Source organism: Rhinichthys klamathensis, unplaced genomic scaffold (assembly GCF_029890125.1).
Source record: "Rhinichthys klamathensis goyatoka isolate OS25496 unplaced genomic scaffold, OSU_Roscu_1.1 h1tg000457l_1, whole genome shotgun sequence".
Classification (NCBI taxonomy): Eukaryota; Metazoa; Chordata; class Actinopteri; order Cypriniformes; family Leuciscidae; genus Rhinichthys; species Rhinichthys klamathensis.
In genome coordinates, this window is record NW_026606948.1 from 178778 (window position 1) to 196654 (window position 17877).

Here is a 17877-nt window from a genome sequence, read left to right on the forward strand (position 1 = left end):
GAAGACTAAAACATCATATTTGGCTAGTAAACATTAAATATTTCCAAAGAAAATGTCTAGACCAATGGTCTCGGAGCAGCAGGGGAGCGATGACTCGGACACGGACCTGCTCCTCGCTACGCTCTCACCGGAGGAAGTGAAGGAACTCGAGCGGGAGCTCGTTTTTATCGATCCCGACCCGAGCGTACCGGTGGGACTCCGCCAGCGGAATCAGACGGAGAAACTACCGTCCAGAGGATATAACAGAGAGGCTATGCTGGACTACTGCGAGCGGGAGACAAAGAAACTGATCAGGAGAGAGTTGAGCGTAGAGGTGATGCGTATAACAACAACAACAAACAACAACAGTTATTATTATTATTAGGAGGCTATTATGTAAAATCATTTTCTTTATTATTATTTTTAAAAATATATCCAACTGTTTTAACAGCTTTTTTTGCATCAACAAAACCCTTAAATCTTTAAAACACTTAAAAAGTATTCAAGACTGAGTTATTTCAAACTATATCCAAAATTCCAAAATACACTGACACATTGATGTACTTTCCCTATGGGAATAGTTTGCTCTCAGTGGCCAAGTTTAGAGACTTAAAGAATGGAGAGCTGACCTGTGTTCATCTGTCATTCAGTCTTTTACAGTTTACGATCTCATCATAGTGTGACATTTTTGTAGATCTGTGGACACATTGAATGGCTGGTTTAGTACTGTCTGTGATCCATGTTAATCAGTCTGGCCTACGTGCCTGACATGCTGTCAGTTGCACATGTCAACACCCGTTTTGCTGCACACCCGGGACCCTTATGGCATATAATGTTGCCATCATCTGGCGGTGATGAACTTTTTCTTTGCCTTGGAGTATTTGCCTGTGGTGCACATTTACAAAACACTTTGTACTTCCAAGTGTAAGTCAAAGCTTTTTTTCAACAACAAATTTCCAAAACACTTCTGACAAGAGGTTATTTATTTTAGTATAACAGTGTAAACTTCTCTTGGGTAAAAAATCTTGGGTGAAGCTTTTAATTTTTCATTACAGCCAAATGTCTTCATAAACATTTTATATCATGGTTTAGTTTATTGTTGTAACACAGAATTCTCTCTCCCTTCGGTGGTTCTACGGAATAATCATTTGTAGTTGGCACTCCATATAAACTATGCAGAACTAACCTTTGACTTCAGAGTCGCTGCATTAATTCACTTTTGGGTTCACCTCAACGTGATTTTCTGAGAGGATGCTGTAATAATTGTCTACAGAAACAGAACAGATGGTCTGGTTCTTCTGGGATGGTGTTCCTTATGGTTTTGGAGAGTGCTACTTGTGTTTTAAACAGGTGCTAATGAAGCACTAGTAATGTGAGATGCACTCAAGGGGCCACAAACTACTTTTAAACTCTATTGAGACACTGAAGTGTTTGTTTGAAACATGTTCAACATGAGCAACAGAACACACACACAGGAACCTCGCAAGTTACTAAGTAACATTGTGCTCTTTATAATCAGTGATCCCCATTTATAGCTTATTTTTGGACTTTTAGAGATAATCTTTCGATTTATTGATATTCTTCTGTGAAGTCTGTTCAGGTGCATCATTGTGTTGGCAGTGTGAATTTGCTAACTGAATAGTCACTTCCAGTGTATTCAGTAAAACAGCTGTGAGAATGAAATTTATGTTCAGGTTATTTTACAGTAGTCAAGAGTGATGCACTTCAGCGATTTGTGAATGTGTTTACTTGAAGCTTGGCCACAGTGAGGCTTTGGAATAGTCAAGGACGGCATTCCAGACCTGAATGTTCCTCCCTTTGCTGCCTTATAAGGTCACATCTGAGAGTTTTAAGACTTCTTCAAACAATGGCACACAAATCTACACAGTATGTTCATTCCCTTTTAATGACCACTAAAAATAACTTAGTCAAGTCAAGCTGGGTCCAGCCATTGGCTGTATTTATTCTAGATATGTTTCCTTTGTTTGATGCCCCCATGTATTATGATAATGTTGATATTTATCTATACTTACACTGAAATGAAAGCAAATGGGAACTAATAGAATGTGAATACGGTGATTAAGATGTCAAATGTCAGATCACGATTAGCCAAAATCAGATATGCCAACTACCAAAAGACAAACAGTTTCTCAGATTTAATGTGCTGTGACTAATTTCTTTTGTGTTTACTGTTGAAGGGAGAGGCAAGAGGGGATGGCAGAAGGAGAGATCGACTCCGCCAAATGAGGAGCAGAGAGTTTTCCAGGTCGCAGAGCAGGGATCCTCCCGACACAGAGAGCAGAAATGCAGAGAGTGAAAAAGATAAGGAGCGAGAGAGAAAAATGGAGGATGACTTTAAGGGTTTACCTGATGAAGGAGTAAAAGACAGAGAGAATAAAATGGAGGAAGACAAGAGAGAAGCAGAGAAGACAGGTAATAAGACAGAAAGTGGAAAAGAACTTTCTATGAAAGAAAGAGGAAGCAGCAAAACTCTAGACCTCATATCCAAACTGCAAGAGAAAAAAGAGGATAAGAAAGAAAGAGGGAGGAACGAGGAGAAAAGAGCGTGTGAAAACTCCAAAATACGAGGGTTTGTCTCCAAACTGCAGGGGGATAAAGATGCCGAAGGCCTAAAAGTAAAAGACAATAAAGCATATGTCAAGAACCAAGACGAAAGCAGAACTAAAACCATAGAGGAACCCAAGAACAACAGAGCAGTAGGAAGATTAAACCTAAAAGGTGGAGAAACGGAGGAGAAGAAAAGCAGAATTAAAAATGTAGAAGAGACAAGCAGAAGAAAGGCGAGAGAAGAGGTGGATGAGAAAAGTCTCTCACAGAGAGATACAACCAGAGCACAGAAAGAGAGAGAAAAAGAACAAGTAAAACAGTCAGAAAACAATGAGGTGAAGATATCTACCAATTCCACCTGTAATAGCTCGGGTAACTGTCATGGTGCAGATGATCGTTCTGTTACTACTGAGGAAGATGAGTCGGTTAGCGAAGATATGGACAGTGATGCTGGCTCCAGCATGTTTGACGACCTTCTAGAGCAGGTTCGCAGCGACGACCCTGAACTAACAGAGGTCAATGTTAATAATTCAGATGCCATTAAGACTGACACTCTGATACAGTTTGCTGAGGGTCTTCGCAGCAACACTCACGTCAAAACCTTCTGCCTCGCAAACACGAGAGCGGATGATCATGTTGCGTTCGCCATCGCTGGAACCCTGCGAAATAACTCAACCCTGACCGGAATCAACCTTGACTCAAACCATTTGACAGGCAAAGGCATCCTGGCCATCATCAACTCTCTTCAGCACAGCAGCACGCTCATGGAGCTGAGGTTTCATAACCAGAGACACATCTGTGGAGGGAAGACTGAGATGGAGATGGCCAAAATCTTACGTGACAACTCTTCTCTGCTGAAGTTGGGATATCATTTCGAGCTGGCTGGGCCCAGGATGACCATGACAAACATCTTGAGCCGAAACATGGACAGGAAGCGGCAGCAAAGACTAGAAGCTCAAAAACTCGCCAGACTGGACACCACCCACAAAACCCCACGTGAAGATAAGAGCTCAGTTGAAACAAATAAGCTGACACCGTCCATTTACACTCAGAAGAAAGACTCTAAATTTGTTGCCATTTCAAAATTCACCTCTGCTCAGGAAACTCCTAAAGCTCCTCCCACAACGCCACCGTCTAAACCCCTCCCCTCTGAGGTAACAGGAAAGAAAAAAGGAGCAACAGGAAGTCGACAAGCTCCTCCGCCTCCTCCCCCACCTCCCAGTCCAGCGTTAGATGTCCAGGCACTGAGGAGGTCGCTGACCCCAATCTCTCAGAGGAAACCAGACAGCAGTGCTGTTGTCCGACAGACGGACAGGAGCTCCAGAGATCAGCTCCTGCACTCTATCAGAAACTGCAGCATGAACGCTCTCAAAAAGGCAAGTGAAACGGACATCACATTTCATAGATGTTACTACACAAGCAAGAACATGAGTGTACATTGAAATATCACCCTTTTAATAAGAAAAATGTGAAGGCTTCATTCTACATTCTACACTTACTCTTTGAGTACATCTTTTGAAAAAGTGATTACTTCAGCTCCGTTAAAATAGTAAGTTCTATTTCCATAATGACACAAATTTTTCAGGCTCACGTTACCCAGTACCCACACAGCTAGAGCAGGCTTTTCTCTGTATGGATATGATGTCATGTGACTATCAACACAGGTGAATGACGCATATATGAAATTGCCCACATAATCTGTCCTGTCAGCTCTTAAAAAAATAAATGATTATATAGGGTTATCAAAGTGTTGAAGAAAATCAATGCCTACTTCATCATTGCAACTTTGGCCCCGCCCACTGATAGTGAGATGACGAGGAGAGAAGAGCAGGATCACTTGACAAAAAACAATACATTCCAAAGGATCCTAATGCTATGAATGTGGTCATTTCACTGTGAATTCTTAAATCAGTCGCAATTTCGAGCCAGGATTTGAAATAAAAAATTTCACAAAATGGACTCGACAGTAATGCCACAAAAGTAACTGTTAATTCTAATGCCTGATCTGTGACAGTGATTTCTGATATGTAACAATTCATGTACAGTCAGATGTTCTTTGTCTATGTGTCAGTAAATCAAACCAGTGACTAAACGGTCAACTTCACATTGTTTCTTTTAGGATGAAAATAATCTGTTATTTAAACTGTGATTAAATAAATTATTTAGAAAGCGATCAAAGAACACTCCCTTTACATCACTGGAGCTATCAATCAAAGAGCGCGAGTTTATCAGTGACTGAGTTCTGGACTCTCCCCAAAACTCCTGTTATAGCAAAGTCCCTTTTATCTATAGTCTTTGGTTATAATCAACGAATCTCTTATTTACATTGTGTTTGCACTGTTAGTTATGATGAAAGCATTCGTTAGTGTTTAGAAATCAAGTTGCAATGACGAGATCACTGCATTCATGCGCTCAACATGTCTGTGATTGGCCACAATGCTCACCACTGCAACCTTTCATGCCACAATCTAAATATAATGCTATATATTAGTTAATCTTGAGAGCTATAATAGTAAAAACGTGCTAAAGTTTTCGAGAGAGTTCTACATGTAATACTAGCTATTTCATATGCAAAGATGTCAGCCAATCACAGCAGTGGGCGTTTACACTGACGTCTAGCACCCTTCAAACAGCGTTGAAAACAGAGGGCTAAAATCAGGGTAGGAAAAATGGCTTTTATTTCTAAATTATGAAAAAAAATTATGTAAAAATCATACTAACATTTTAAGTGCACCCCATTATAAAACAATAAAACAATGCAGTTCATGACCCCTTTAATAACATATTGTTATTTTTTATCAAAAGAGAAGTTAAATTTGAATATTTTATTATAAATGCTTAATCTTCTTTTTAATCTACCTTTCAGGTTGAGATCCCTAAGCGGTTGAGATAGCATCTGTCCAGGGTATGTGCTTCTACCAGATTCCCTTGCAGTCCTCCAGTGCCCCATCATCATCTGTGGAGTCATTGAATCATCAAGATGAGATTCCAGCTTACCGTAACTGGTTTAGACACTCTGAAATACAGCTGATTAGGATTATCTGAAATCTAAACATCTGAGGTGGGACACTTGAGTGTGATTTTCCCCTGGACTGACAGTTAAACAGTCAACATACTAGAGAGGAGGAAAGGGAAGGTATTTTAATTAAAAATTACGAGGGCACATGAAAAAAATAAAATAATGATGTGCACGGATACATCATGTATAATAAATACTGCAATATTGAATAAAAAAAACAACAAGAATTGTCAATTTTGATTTACGGGTGACTTTAAATTTTACAGTACATGGTAACTATAAACTACTATATTGATTATGTATGTGATATTGTGTTTAATTTCATAAGCAGATCTGTTTGTGGTCATGTACTGTATATCTTTAATTCATCATAGTTTCAATGCAAATGCTATTCTTCAAGTTGTTTATCAAACAATCCTCCATTTGTACCAATGAAAGTAGTGCAGGGCATATGCACAAGATATTAAGGTGAAAGTTAATCCCATGCTTTCTGCAGCATATTTTTAATCAATTAAATGCTTTATCCATGTATTTAAAAACATGAATAAATGATAGTTTATAAGGAGGGAAAATAGAACAAATTGAACAGCTTCTTTTCACATTGCAAACATCATCCATTTGTCAATGGGCAGTATTTCGTATTTATCCCTTATAAATCAAGATGAAAACAACCACAACTGTTTTTACTTGTGATACATACTGTAGATGTCACTTTAGAAGTATTGAATTTGCAATATTACTTACCTGAGATCTCTGTATATGTAGTCCTAACCGATGTGGATTTAGCCGTTTGAATTTTATGATTTGTACTTTATTTTTATGATTTTCATTTTTATAGCTGGTGAATAAACCAATGGTTCCTGGTATTGATTAAGTTTGATTTGGTGTTCACTGCAGAGCCAAATGAGTCAGATGGGTGGATCTTGACCTTGATTACATGTAGGGATTATAGGATTAGGGTGTGGCTGGACCTTTAAGTTCCACCCCTTACATATATTGGCTTTGTAGTTAGCAGGCTCTCTTTTATTCATGAGGGGTCAAGTGTGAAAATTGCCTACATGAACTCAAATCATCACATTATCTTACTTTGGTCGTTTTATGTGCACTGAATATGCAATTAAAGCTTGAAGTTTAAGTTGATTTTGTGGATAAAGAAGACATCTAACTTGTCTGTAGAAGGCTACTACAGTATCATTTAATATAACTGGTGCAGTTCATGGATCCCACCTACAGGTGGCAAAAGAGACAGAAGATGAAATGCAGACTAATAGTTTTCAAAGTAGTTCATTCCTTTGTAGGAGAAAATATTAAAGACATGGTATGGTATATAAATATTGTGGCGGATGTTGTTGTGCAAAAAATAGGTACGAAAAATTAGCTCAAAATAGTGTATAGTTTATAGCAGAACAATTAATTGACTCATAATGAGGCATTTTTTCTTAAAATATTAGCAATAGAAGCAGAAAAAATAAGTAATATTAATAGCTGAAAAACTGGCTCTCTTGTCCTCTGGCTTTTTTTGCCTTTCACAATCTTGTTACTGTACATGTGAGCAGGCATGTGTCTATGCCTATACATAAATCCGGCCCTGGTCCTACTGTTAAACTGTCATTGGTTTGTTCTTTTGTAGGTCTCTCTCTCTCTCTCTCTCTCTCTCTCTCTCTCTCTCTCTCTCTCTCTCTCTCTCTCTCTCTCTCTCTCTCTCTCTCTCTCTCTCTCTCTCTCTCTCTCTCTCTCTCTCTCTCTGTGTGTGTGTGTTAACTGATGGATCAGACAAGTGAGAGACAGGAAGCAGACTATAATGTTGTGTTATGTTAGGTTATTATAAAGATCATGTCTTGCTTGAAGAGGATGATAAGTTAGGGAGAATGAAAACCCATCTAACGATTCTGTCTCTTTTCACTGGTAAATACTTTTTTCCTGCTTGATGTATAATCATTAATCTTGTATTAGTCTTGTGCATGTTAAAAGAGGAACTTCATGAATTTAGTGACCGTTTAAGTAAAATATACCAATGATCTGAAATTTGACTAAGGTGTTTTACAAACAAAAGTTCTGTAATCCACATTTCATTGATAGTTACATTATTCCAGGGTTAAATGATCTTGCCTGAATTGACAATTCAGAATGATGTCAAGGTTTCATTACATTGACATCTGATTGCAGGCTATCAATGTAGATATAAATGTGAGTGAATTTAAAGTTAAATTGAACTGGTTCAGCTGTTGTTTGTCTGATGACCCTCTGTATATTTTTGCAAAAAAGGATTGCGTAAAAATGTTTCAGTTTAACAAATAGACTGACGTGATGAAGTTTTCTCTAGTTTTGACCAGCGTTCTGATGAAGTCTGGAGATGTTTTTGAGGGAACAGTGGGTGAAAAGGTGGAGATCAGATGTCCATATCCAGATGATTACAGATATATTCCCAAGTACCTTTGCCAGCATCCATGTGGATCATCAGGGCATGTTTTGATTAAAAGTGAAAAGTCTGATCAGGTCGTCACTGAAGGAAGATACTCTTTGATTGATAATGTGAGTGGAAGGTTCTTCACTGTAACCATCAGGAATCTCAGACTCAAAGACTCTGGTGTTTATTACTGTGGAGTTGATCAATGGTTCAGAGACACATTGAAGAAAGTTAATCTCTCTGTCCGTCAAGGTGGGTTTTATGCAAACAGTTTGTGAATATAATATATACATTTGTCTTCCTATTGAAATAATTTCACATAGCTTTACAAATGTTTATTAAATTCCTCTTTTTTTGTGTCTGTTTTATTTTCAGCAACTCCTGTGAACAAACCTTCAAACACCTCTGAAAAGACAATTACAACTACATCTACATGGACAACAACAACACTCACCTCTGCAGTAGTTACATCCAGTCTGCAAACTAATGATACATTTTACAACAGTAGTTAGATTATTTATTATTTAAGAAAAACATACTCAAATTAGTCTGGTTGGGCCTGCTTTTGAAAAACATTTATATTTAAAATGAAATTGAGTATTTTACACTTTCACCTTCAAAGGAGAGATTCTGCCTCTTTTTTATAAATCTGTAATTCTCTTTTTGTCTCTCTCTCAGATAACTCTACTTCTTGTGAGCAGTTCTCACCAACAGTCAAGTCAAAGGCAGAATCGTTTTGTATGAATTTCTTTGTGTAGCGTGTTCATACCAGATTTTTTAATAATGACTGTCCTAACATGTTTACATGCCTAACATGCTACAGCAAACTTAATAATAACATTTTGTCTTTCTCTTTCTATTTCAGTCAGCGTGGCTGTGGTGTGTGCAGGTGTTCTGGTGCTGCTGGTGTTTGGGGTTCTTGTGGCTGTAGTGTTTCTCTGTAGGAAAAGATCACACTCAACGTCCAGATGTAGTAAGACCACACACACACATAAAGACTTGATCTGAATCAAATGCCCAAAAGTGATTAAAAAAAAAAGCCCCATTGCATCTTTTTTAAAAATCCTATAGGCCTATAGAGACCTGGTATGACTGCTGGGTATTTAGTAATGCTATATCATCATTTATTTGGTTTAGATCACTAAAGCACTTCAAGTCACTTTGAATGGGTTCCACACCATCATGTTTCTTTTAGGTTTGAACGGTGCCGTTCCTGAAAATTCAGTTCAAGATTCAGCAGATCTCAACCGGGTATGGGAACATCTGCTCTTACACAATTTTATCCTAAAACACCAATATCTGATTACAAACCAGATTAACCCAACAAAATACAATTGATCAACATTGTATACATCTAAACAAGATTACGCTAAACATGTTGAATGTACACAATTACATTTTTTGTATGTGTACCCCTGTATCTCCTAGACTGTAGATGATGTCCATCACATCTACGATGAAATGGTGACCGAGAACAGCCTGGCTGGTCCAGCTAGAGATGCCAACTCTTCTGTAATATATTCCACCGTGCAGCACTGTGGTCCTGCACCTCAGGATGATGTAAACGATTTGTATTCACTCATCACACACCACTGAGGATAAATAATTAGATCAATCTCATTCTCTCTAAAAAAACACTCAGTTTTAAGAACCCTGTTGATGTGAAATGATGCATGTGATCAACTTGCTAAAACAGGCATGTCTGCCTGCAAACATCCTGCTGTGGACATGTGCGTCAGGTTGTGACATTGAACTGAGCTGGTGTGTTAAATGAATTGTGTGCATTTCCTATGTAAATAACAGAATTAGCTCTCGTGATGTAAATGCAAAGTGGCTTTAAAAAAACATTGTTTATTTGTTTAATAGTCTGCCTAACTTAATGAGATCATCAAATTTTATGACCAATTATGAAATCCACAGAACTCTTTTTTTTTTCTTACACCTCTCTGTGTGTCTTCTTCTTGTGTCTTTTTAGACTGATGGTGTGTATTATTATTGCGAGAATTTATTTTGCCCCAGTGTCTCTTATATTAAAGCTTGTTTATTCTATATCTGTCTCTTTTTTCCCTGAGAATAACAAGTCAAACACAGACACAGAATATAAAATAGCTGAAAGAATGGCTTTATGCAAAATCACAGTCAAGATTTGTGGAAAAAGTGACCATTTGTGGCTTTGACACAGAAAGGTTGTTTAATGAAGCACAAAGGAGTGAGTAATACAACTTAAAGGTAAATGTGATATACTGATGACTGATGTAAATTTTTGTTTCTTAACAAGGCAACACAAAGCAGTTAAGAGTAGCATACAACCTGATTAGGAATATTAAACCATAAAATGTCAGTAAAAACGTTTAACTAAACCATGGTGATATGATATCAGCAGAGTTAAAAAATGTGTTAGGTTTAGAGGGTTAAGTTAGTGTGTTGTTTTCTTGAATACATGTGCACACTGAAATAGCTTAGGTGTTGCAATGAGGCTGTTTCCCTTCACAAACTTCATTTCCTGAAGGCACTGCAATTAATCTGAGTGTCAGAACACACACACACACACACACACACACACACACACACACACACACACACACACACACACACACACACACACACACACACACACACACACACACACACACACACACACACACACACACACACACACACACACACACACACACACACACACACACACACACACACACACACACACTTTTTAACTTATGTTGATTTCAAATGTGTACTTTGCAATATTGTGTTTGACTGCATCTTTGTTTTGCATATATTTGAAAAATGAGCAGAAAATAAGATTTTCTGTACAAATTATTAGTCTTTTTTTGGACTTGCTGTCACTCTCTCTTCCTTATTAACAACATAAGGTTTGCTTCTTTCTGATTGTTTATGTTGTAGTTTCACTGCTTACAGTTTTTTTTCAACTGCTTACACACAAAATCCTTGTCACACAATCTCTGAAACCTGACACTCAAACAACAGAACCACACACCAAATCTGGAAAACCATACACCGATTCTTGACCTTCGACTCAATTTTCAATTTTAGCAAACCACAACACACAATTCTCTATGTAATACAAACATCTAACATGAAGTATCTTGATTTCCTTTATCAAACACAACCTATCAAAATGCCACATTAATTCATCAGTGCCTCACACTAACATGTGCAAACACTCATTGCTTTACTTACAGTTTTTTCAAATTGCTTACACTAAAAGTGGAACTTGAGGCTCACTCAGCCATTCACTCATGTACCGAATCTTCAGACCAAGTCTGCAAAACTACAAGCACATAATACGCTTTACACTCAGGTTAAAATTGTAAAAACAAACTTTTTGCAAAACTCTAAACACAGTTCTCTACATTAGACACATCATTCAAAACTAACAGCTCTTTTGTTTCATTTGGGAAACACTGCCACTTAAATGCCACAATCATTTCCCGATTACCTACACCCAATGATCATGTGTGAAAATACTTATAGGACTATATAAACTGACCACTTAGAAATCAAAACTTTTGAGAAATAAATACATATTTTTTACCCCTTTTATATGTTTATTGTGTAAATATTTACATATATGTATTACATACACACACAGACACAGACACAGACACACACAGACACACAGACACAGACACACACACACACACACACACACACACACACACACACACACACACACACAGCACTTTAGAAATAAAGTTGTATATGGTAAATGGTAAATGGACTGCATTTATAGCGCTTTCACAGACCCAATGGCCACCAAAGCGCTTTACATTTTGCCTCACATTCACCCATTCACTCTCTCATTCATACACCGACGGCGATGTCAGCCATACAAGGTGCCATCCAGCTCGCCGTATTAGATCTTGTTACTACTAATATACTCGCTATATTAGATATTGTAGACAGTGTTAATTTGTTGATTCATGTAGGCCTACTACGTGTGACAAAATCCTGTAACTCCACTGCACAAACAAGCAAAAGACAAAAGATATTTTAAATTTTTCACATCTTTGTGTAGTTTGGTGTGTATGTGGCTAATCATTTTATGTTTGTGTGTAGAGTTCCTACGCAAAAAGACCATTTTTGGAAGAGTTAAAATAGCTTTTAATGATGGGTTTGCTTTTGCAAGAGATGTCTGATGTTTTGCATGTTGTGTGCGTGTTTTGTGGTTTTGTGTGTAGAGTTTCAAGAAATGGAGCCATAGTTTCAGAAATTGTGTGTAAGCAATTTGAAAAAAACTCATGGCTTTAGGCCTATAAATAGGCCAAACAAAGGTCAAGTTATAGGTTGTTCGGGCTATGTAATACTGTATTCACAACCACAAATTTACAGTAAAAATATAAGAATTTTGGTTTCAAATCTTGCTTCCGTGTTTACTGTGAATTTTTCAACATCTCTCTGCCAATTACTTTCAATCTTATACAGAAATGTACATAGGAGCTCATGAAAGAAGAGCTTTAGGTTTTGAATAACTGACATATCCAAAAATATAATATTATGGTGTTTGCAACGTAAGACAAATGTTTGATGATATTTTGAATGCAGTGCTTCATTTTGCAAGAGATGTGAGGCATTTTGTGTGTGCAATTCTTGGATTCGTGTGTAAAGTTTTGAAAAAAAGAGGCAAAGTTTTGAAAATGTGTGTAAGCAGTTGACTGTAACAGTCATTGGTTTATCCATTTGTAGGTAGAAGTCTCCCCCCCCCCCCCCCTCTCTCTCTCTCTCTCTCTTATGGGTGGAGCATCTTTTAAGTTCATACGCAGTTTTGTTGCAGTGAGAAACAGTAAGCAGATGTTATACTTAGATTATTGTTAGTTTTAATGTTAAAGTTCCTTTACAAATCCTAAAGTTTTGAAGTGGATATGATATTATGGAGAATGAAAACTCTCACGAAGATTCTGTGTCTTTTCGTAGGTAATATTCCTTTCTTTACATTTTCCATCCATTTCCTGTTTGATAGCCATACCAATCATGTATAATATTATTTATTTGTGATAACAATATGATATTTAATATTTAGATAAAATCATAATACATCATAGATAATTTCACATTGAATTCATCACTTTAAAAAAAATATATAACTGAGTTTGAAGTTATTTTAAAAGCTTTGTGTTTAGTTGTCTGCATTATTGTTTTTATGTAGTTGAAATTTTAATGGGTCAAAGTGTACAAAGTGTAATTTATCTGCTTTTCTCTGTTTAACTCAACTGAAAATTTTAACTGTTTTCTCTAGTTTTCAGTGGTGTGTCGATGAAGTCTGGAGATGTTTTTGAGGGAACAGTGGGTGAAAAGGTGGAGATCAGATGTCCATATCCAGATGATTACAAATATATACCCAAGCACCTTTGCCGGGATCCCTGTGGATCATCAAGGCATGTTTTGATTAAAAGTGAAAAGTCTGATCAGGTCGTCACTGAAGGAAGATACTCTTTGATTGATACTGTGAGTGGAAGGTTCTTCACTGTAACCATCAGTGATCTCAGACTCAAAGACTCTGGTGTTTATTACTGTGGAGTTGATCAATGGTTCAGAGACACATTGAAGAAAGTTATTCTGTCTGTCCGCCAAGGTGGGTTTTATGCAAACAGTTTGTGAATATAATATATACATGTGTCTTCCTATTGAAATAATTTCACATAGCTTTACAAATGTTTATTAAATTCCTCTTTTTTTTTGTCTGTTTTATTTTCAGCAGCTCCTGTGAACACACCTTCACACACCTCTGAAAAGACTATTACAACTACAACTACATCTACAGATAAAGGTTCATCCAGTCAACAAAAAAAGAGATTTTTTTTATATATTGACATTTCATCTAATCACTAGTATTGTAATTTGAACCAATCTGTACTATTTGATTAATTTTGAGTTTTAAAAAGAGTAGTTTGTTCTTAAGGATAGACACTACAGGCAAAAACAGTTTTTTCACACATCAATTTTTTGGCTTGTCATAAAGTTTTTTTTTTTTTAGACTAGTGGAAAGAGTCATAGATAATTTAACCTTAAAGTGTATCTTTTAGAGCACTTCATCTATTTGCTTTTGTAGATTTTAATCAAAGTATATCTTTAAATGCCGTTTTCTCAAAATTAGTTTTATTCTTAGAAATCTCCACTTCAGTAGCACTGACATACACCAAACTTTACATTTATATTCCAATATTCTGAAAGGGTTTTACAGAGGGGTTTGTTCATATGTAATTCGCCTGATTTAAACATAACATTTCAGAAAACTTGTAATGCAATTTTTTTTTGCAATTCTTAATGTAATCAATCAACTGGGGAAGTATGGTGATATCTATTACTTAAATTGTGTTTACCCTATTCACCTGTGGTTGCCTATAAAAAAAGGTTTACTCTATTTACAAGCAATACTGATATTTTGTCTCTCACAGAAAATTCTCACTCATATGAACTGTTACCATCAACAGTCCCATCGTCAGGTTCCACTCCTTTAATCAACAGCTCTGGTAACTTATGGTAATTTGTTGGTAATTTATTGTTATTTGGTAATTAATTTATTTTTTGTCCTTATAGCTTACTGGTCACGGCACACATATTACAGCAATGTGAAATACTGTATAATCTTGTTCTTATTATTCCTGTAGATGTGACTGCGGTTTGTGCAGGGGTTTTGTCATTCCTCGTTTTCTGGATTCTTGTGGCTTTAGTGTTTATCTACAGGAAAAGATCAGATGCAAAGTTCAGATGTACGATCACAAGCACTTTAAGACTTCAACTGCATCAATGTAATAATAATAATAGAAAGTTGATAGTAATAAAATAATTTATTAAAAATAAGTCATTTAAATAACCTCAAGCATGTTTATGATGCTTCCAAACTTTACTCTGTGATGAATCTTATTTCCCTCTGGTCTTTATTTTTCTTCAAGTCAATAATGAAATCTAACATTATTTGTATTATTCACATGTCGATGCTTTGAAACCTCACACTATTGAAAATACAGTTCAAGATCCAGCAGAATTAAACCAGGTATGGAAACCTCTCTTATTGCGCAACAAAACAATTTGATCTTATTAATTCATCAAAAGAAAAAAGAAATGAAAAATTATCAGAATTGCATTCATGAGTACATTTGAGTTATTGCTTTTAAAAGTCTTTAAAGTTTTGAATATACACTCACTATAGAATCTTTACTGTATATGGACTCCTGTTGTTCTCTTTTTCTCTCTGCCAGACAGTGGACGATGTCTGTTACCTCTGTGAAGAAACAATAGTGGTGTATATTTTGGATGATCCACCTAAAGGAGACAGTTCTTCATTATTATATTCAACTGTGCATTACTGTGATGACTCAAGAACAGGGTCATTCTGAAATGTTAATGCCCTAGTTAATCTCATGAGCAGCAGCATCTTCATCACATCTCGCTTTTTATCTGTATAACATCATTTCTGTAATCATTTCAGTAAAAACAATAACAAGTATATTGTCTGCAGTGTAAATTTAGCCATTTGTAAGTATGATGACCAGCCCTTATGAACGGCACTTCACCATTTCCTGGTGACACATCAGTCGCTCTGTTTAGTTTTGACACCGTTTGCAGAGCATTTGTGGTGCAAGAGAGTTAAAGATGGAACATTTTGCAAATGTTCATGCTTATCAGTTGCAAACCAAATAAGCCACTATCCCTTGACTTTGAATGGAAATCTGTGGTCGCTCATAGCCTTATTTAGTATGTCTAAATGTTCATCACCGTCCCACAGGTGGGACAGTTACCATTATATTTTTAAAACAATAATATCTTAGTAAAAACCTAAAGTAATATTGACAAACTTTATCATTTGAAAGCTTACAATCTCTAGTTTTCATATTTGGTGGCTGTTTTTGTCAAATAAATTACAGAGGAGTAATTTATCAATTTGGAAGAAGAATATTTAGTATTCATTAGGCGTGTTTAGGCCTTTATTTTGAAATAGCAATAAACACGAAAAATCTTGAAAGATTGGTAGAAACCTCAGTTTGTTTTCATGGCAAGAGTTCAAAAGATAACACCAATTCAATTTTATGAGAAGAAAAGGTCTGAAAATGTTTTAAATATAAAGAAAAATATTATGGATTCTCGATGTGTGATGCGGAGGGGGGAGGGGCAGTTTAAGGGTTAAGAGCACTGAGTCGTCAGTTTGGTGATTCCAGGATAAGCAAGTGGGATTTTTGATGACTTGTTACAGTCCAGGTTCTTCTGCTATGGGGCTCATAGGAAAGACTCTTAAAGTCCCTGTAAAGTCAAAATTTTGTATGTGTTCTGAGTTTGTCACACCACAGAAAAATGTGTTATTAGCCACCCTGCCAAATTTGAATGATAAAAAAAGCCAGCAAGTACATAAAATAAGCTATCAAAATCTTGAAAAAATGAGCAGTAATCTCTGCTCTCAAACGCCGGGGGCGTGTCCACTGGCTGCGCTGAAACCACGCCCACTCGCGGGAAAGCTGCCGTCGCCACACTCAACTCTACAGCCGGACTAGATGCTAGCACGGTGGGCACGCACTGCCGACAGGGCCGTATTAAGACAGTGTGGTGCCCCTGGGCACTATACCTCAAAAGGCCCCCTATATTCAAATGTGTCAATTAAAAATGTACATAAATTAATTGACAGCGTCAATTCACGTTTGCCCAAAAATAATAATAAATCTATCAGGTGTCTTACCTCTACAGGCATAAAAAGGGGTCAGGGGTGAAAAAGGTGAGAAGGATATTACCCCTCTAGGGGGGTCCGGGGGCATGCCCCCCCGGAAGAAATTTTTTAAATATTCCATATTTTATAGCATCAATCTGATGCATTTTGAGATGCATTTTTTTTGCCAACCTGGGGAGAGTTGGAGAAACTTAACTTCAGCCATGAGTCAAAAATATTATGGCCTCCGTAGCGTTAGCTAATAATTTCCCACCAGAGCTTTAGCTAGCTGGCTAATGTTGCGTTCTCTCCTGCTGTGTTCAACTCAATTCATCAAGCTGTAGCTAACGTTAGCTAAGCCTATGTCAACAGAGCTCCTGGGTAACTTAGATATAGCCTACCAGAAAATATTAGGGATGTCCCGATACCATTTCTTCTGAACCGATCCAATCCGATACCAAAAATTCTTAGTATTGAATTATACCGATCCGATACCAGCGCAGTAAAAAAAAAAAAAAAAATCAAGTAGAATTTCTATAACTCTGTGTGTTGAACTGATAATCACTATTTTCTGTTAAACATAATCTACTTAATACAGACAACTTCATTATAAAGAAAAACAACAAATAAAAAAAAATATGATCATAACCTATGACAAAAATTCTATTATATAAACTAGATTAGTGGGTAACTCAGCAGTAAAATTTAGTCTAGAAAAATCACAAGTGCACAATAATTGTATAAAATCGAACATTTAGTGAAAAAAAAACCTTATTTAGTGAGGAACAAATAAGAGACAATAAGTGTAGCACTAAATCTGGTAAAACGTTTTCATGTATTAAGTTTAGCAGAACTGCTCCTTCCTTGATTTTGCGCAAGCAAAGGTGTCAACTACATCCCCAAAGTCCATTTCTTTGTTACCGTCTCCACAGTTAGCTCCGGCTTCGTCAGACTCAGCGCTGCTAGTGATAGCAATTCCCGTGATGTTCTCACAAAAAATCTTTCGATACCTGGAACATTGTAAATTGTAGCTACGTCTAGCGTCCTTGTCTTTCTTTAACTTTCTTTTTGCAAAACCACTCAATTGACGTCTGTCCAGTTTTGATTTTAATTCATTTTTTTGTAGCCGTTAAAAAAATGACACATTTGCACGTATTTGTTGTGGACCAACGCAACTCTGACAGATTGGGGAGGGGGGAGTGATAGTGGTCATGTAATCTTTATTTATTTATAATTTATTATTAAATC

The 17877-nt window shown here is 36.7% G+C and overlaps 3 protein-coding genes across 6 annotated transcripts; all 3 read left to right on the forward strand.

Annotated features, from left to right (window-relative positions):
* The first annotated feature begins 5 nt into the window (after window positions 1–5).
* LOC130071765 (leiomodin-1) lies at window positions 6–5878 on the forward strand. 2 transcript variants are annotated; one of them, XM_056236630.1, is made up of 3 exons: window positions 6–313; window positions 2178–3927; window positions 5414–5878. In XM_056236630.1, the coding sequence occupies exons 1-3, from the start codon at window positions 53–55 to the stop codon at window positions 5416–5418; spliced, it is 2016 nt and encodes a 671-aa protein (XP_056092605.1). In that variant the 5' UTR covers window positions 6–52; the 3' UTR covers window positions 5419–5878. The 2 variants fall into 2 exon arrangements, with proteins under 2 accessions (XP_056092605.1, XP_056092604.1); XM_056236629.1 differs by having other exon boundaries at window positions 2178–3923.
* A 1450-nt stretch (window positions 5879–7328) lies between these two features.
* Window positions 7329–9523, forward strand: LOC130071770 (CMRF35-like molecule 1). 2 transcript variants are annotated; one of them, XR_008804042.1, is made up of 6 exons: window positions 7329–7471; window positions 7890–8225; window positions 8349–8434; window positions 8652–8943; window positions 9169–9224; window positions 9402–9523. XR_008804042.1 is itself a non-coding variant. In XM_056236638.1 (3 exons), exons 1-3 carry the CDS (start codon window positions 7378–7380, stop codon window positions 8483–8485), a joined length of 567 nt encoding a protein of 188 aa, XP_056092613.1. In that variant the 5' UTR covers window positions 7329–7377; the 3' UTR covers window positions 8486–8587. The 2 variants fall into 2 exon arrangements, 1 of the variants encoding a protein (XP_056092613.1); XM_056236638.1 differs by lacking the exons at window positions 8652–8943; window positions 9169–9224; window positions 9402–9523 and having other exon boundaries at window positions 8349–8587.
* A 3299-nt stretch (window positions 9524–12822) lies between these two features.
* Window positions 12823–13823, forward strand: LOC130071772 (CMRF35-like molecule 5). Of its 2 annotated transcripts, none has more exons than XM_056236639.1 (3): window positions 12823–12908; window positions 13231–13566; window positions 13690–13823. In XM_056236639.1, the coding sequence occupies exons 1-3, from the start codon at window positions 12857–12859 to the stop codon at window positions 13821–13823; spliced, it is 522 nt and encodes a 173-aa protein (XP_056092614.1). In that variant the 5' UTR covers window positions 12823–12856. The 2 variants fall into 2 exon arrangements, with proteins under 2 accessions (XP_056092614.1, XP_056092615.1); XM_056236640.1 differs by having other exon boundaries at window positions 13693–13823.
* Window positions 13824–17877: the final 4054 nt, after the last annotated feature.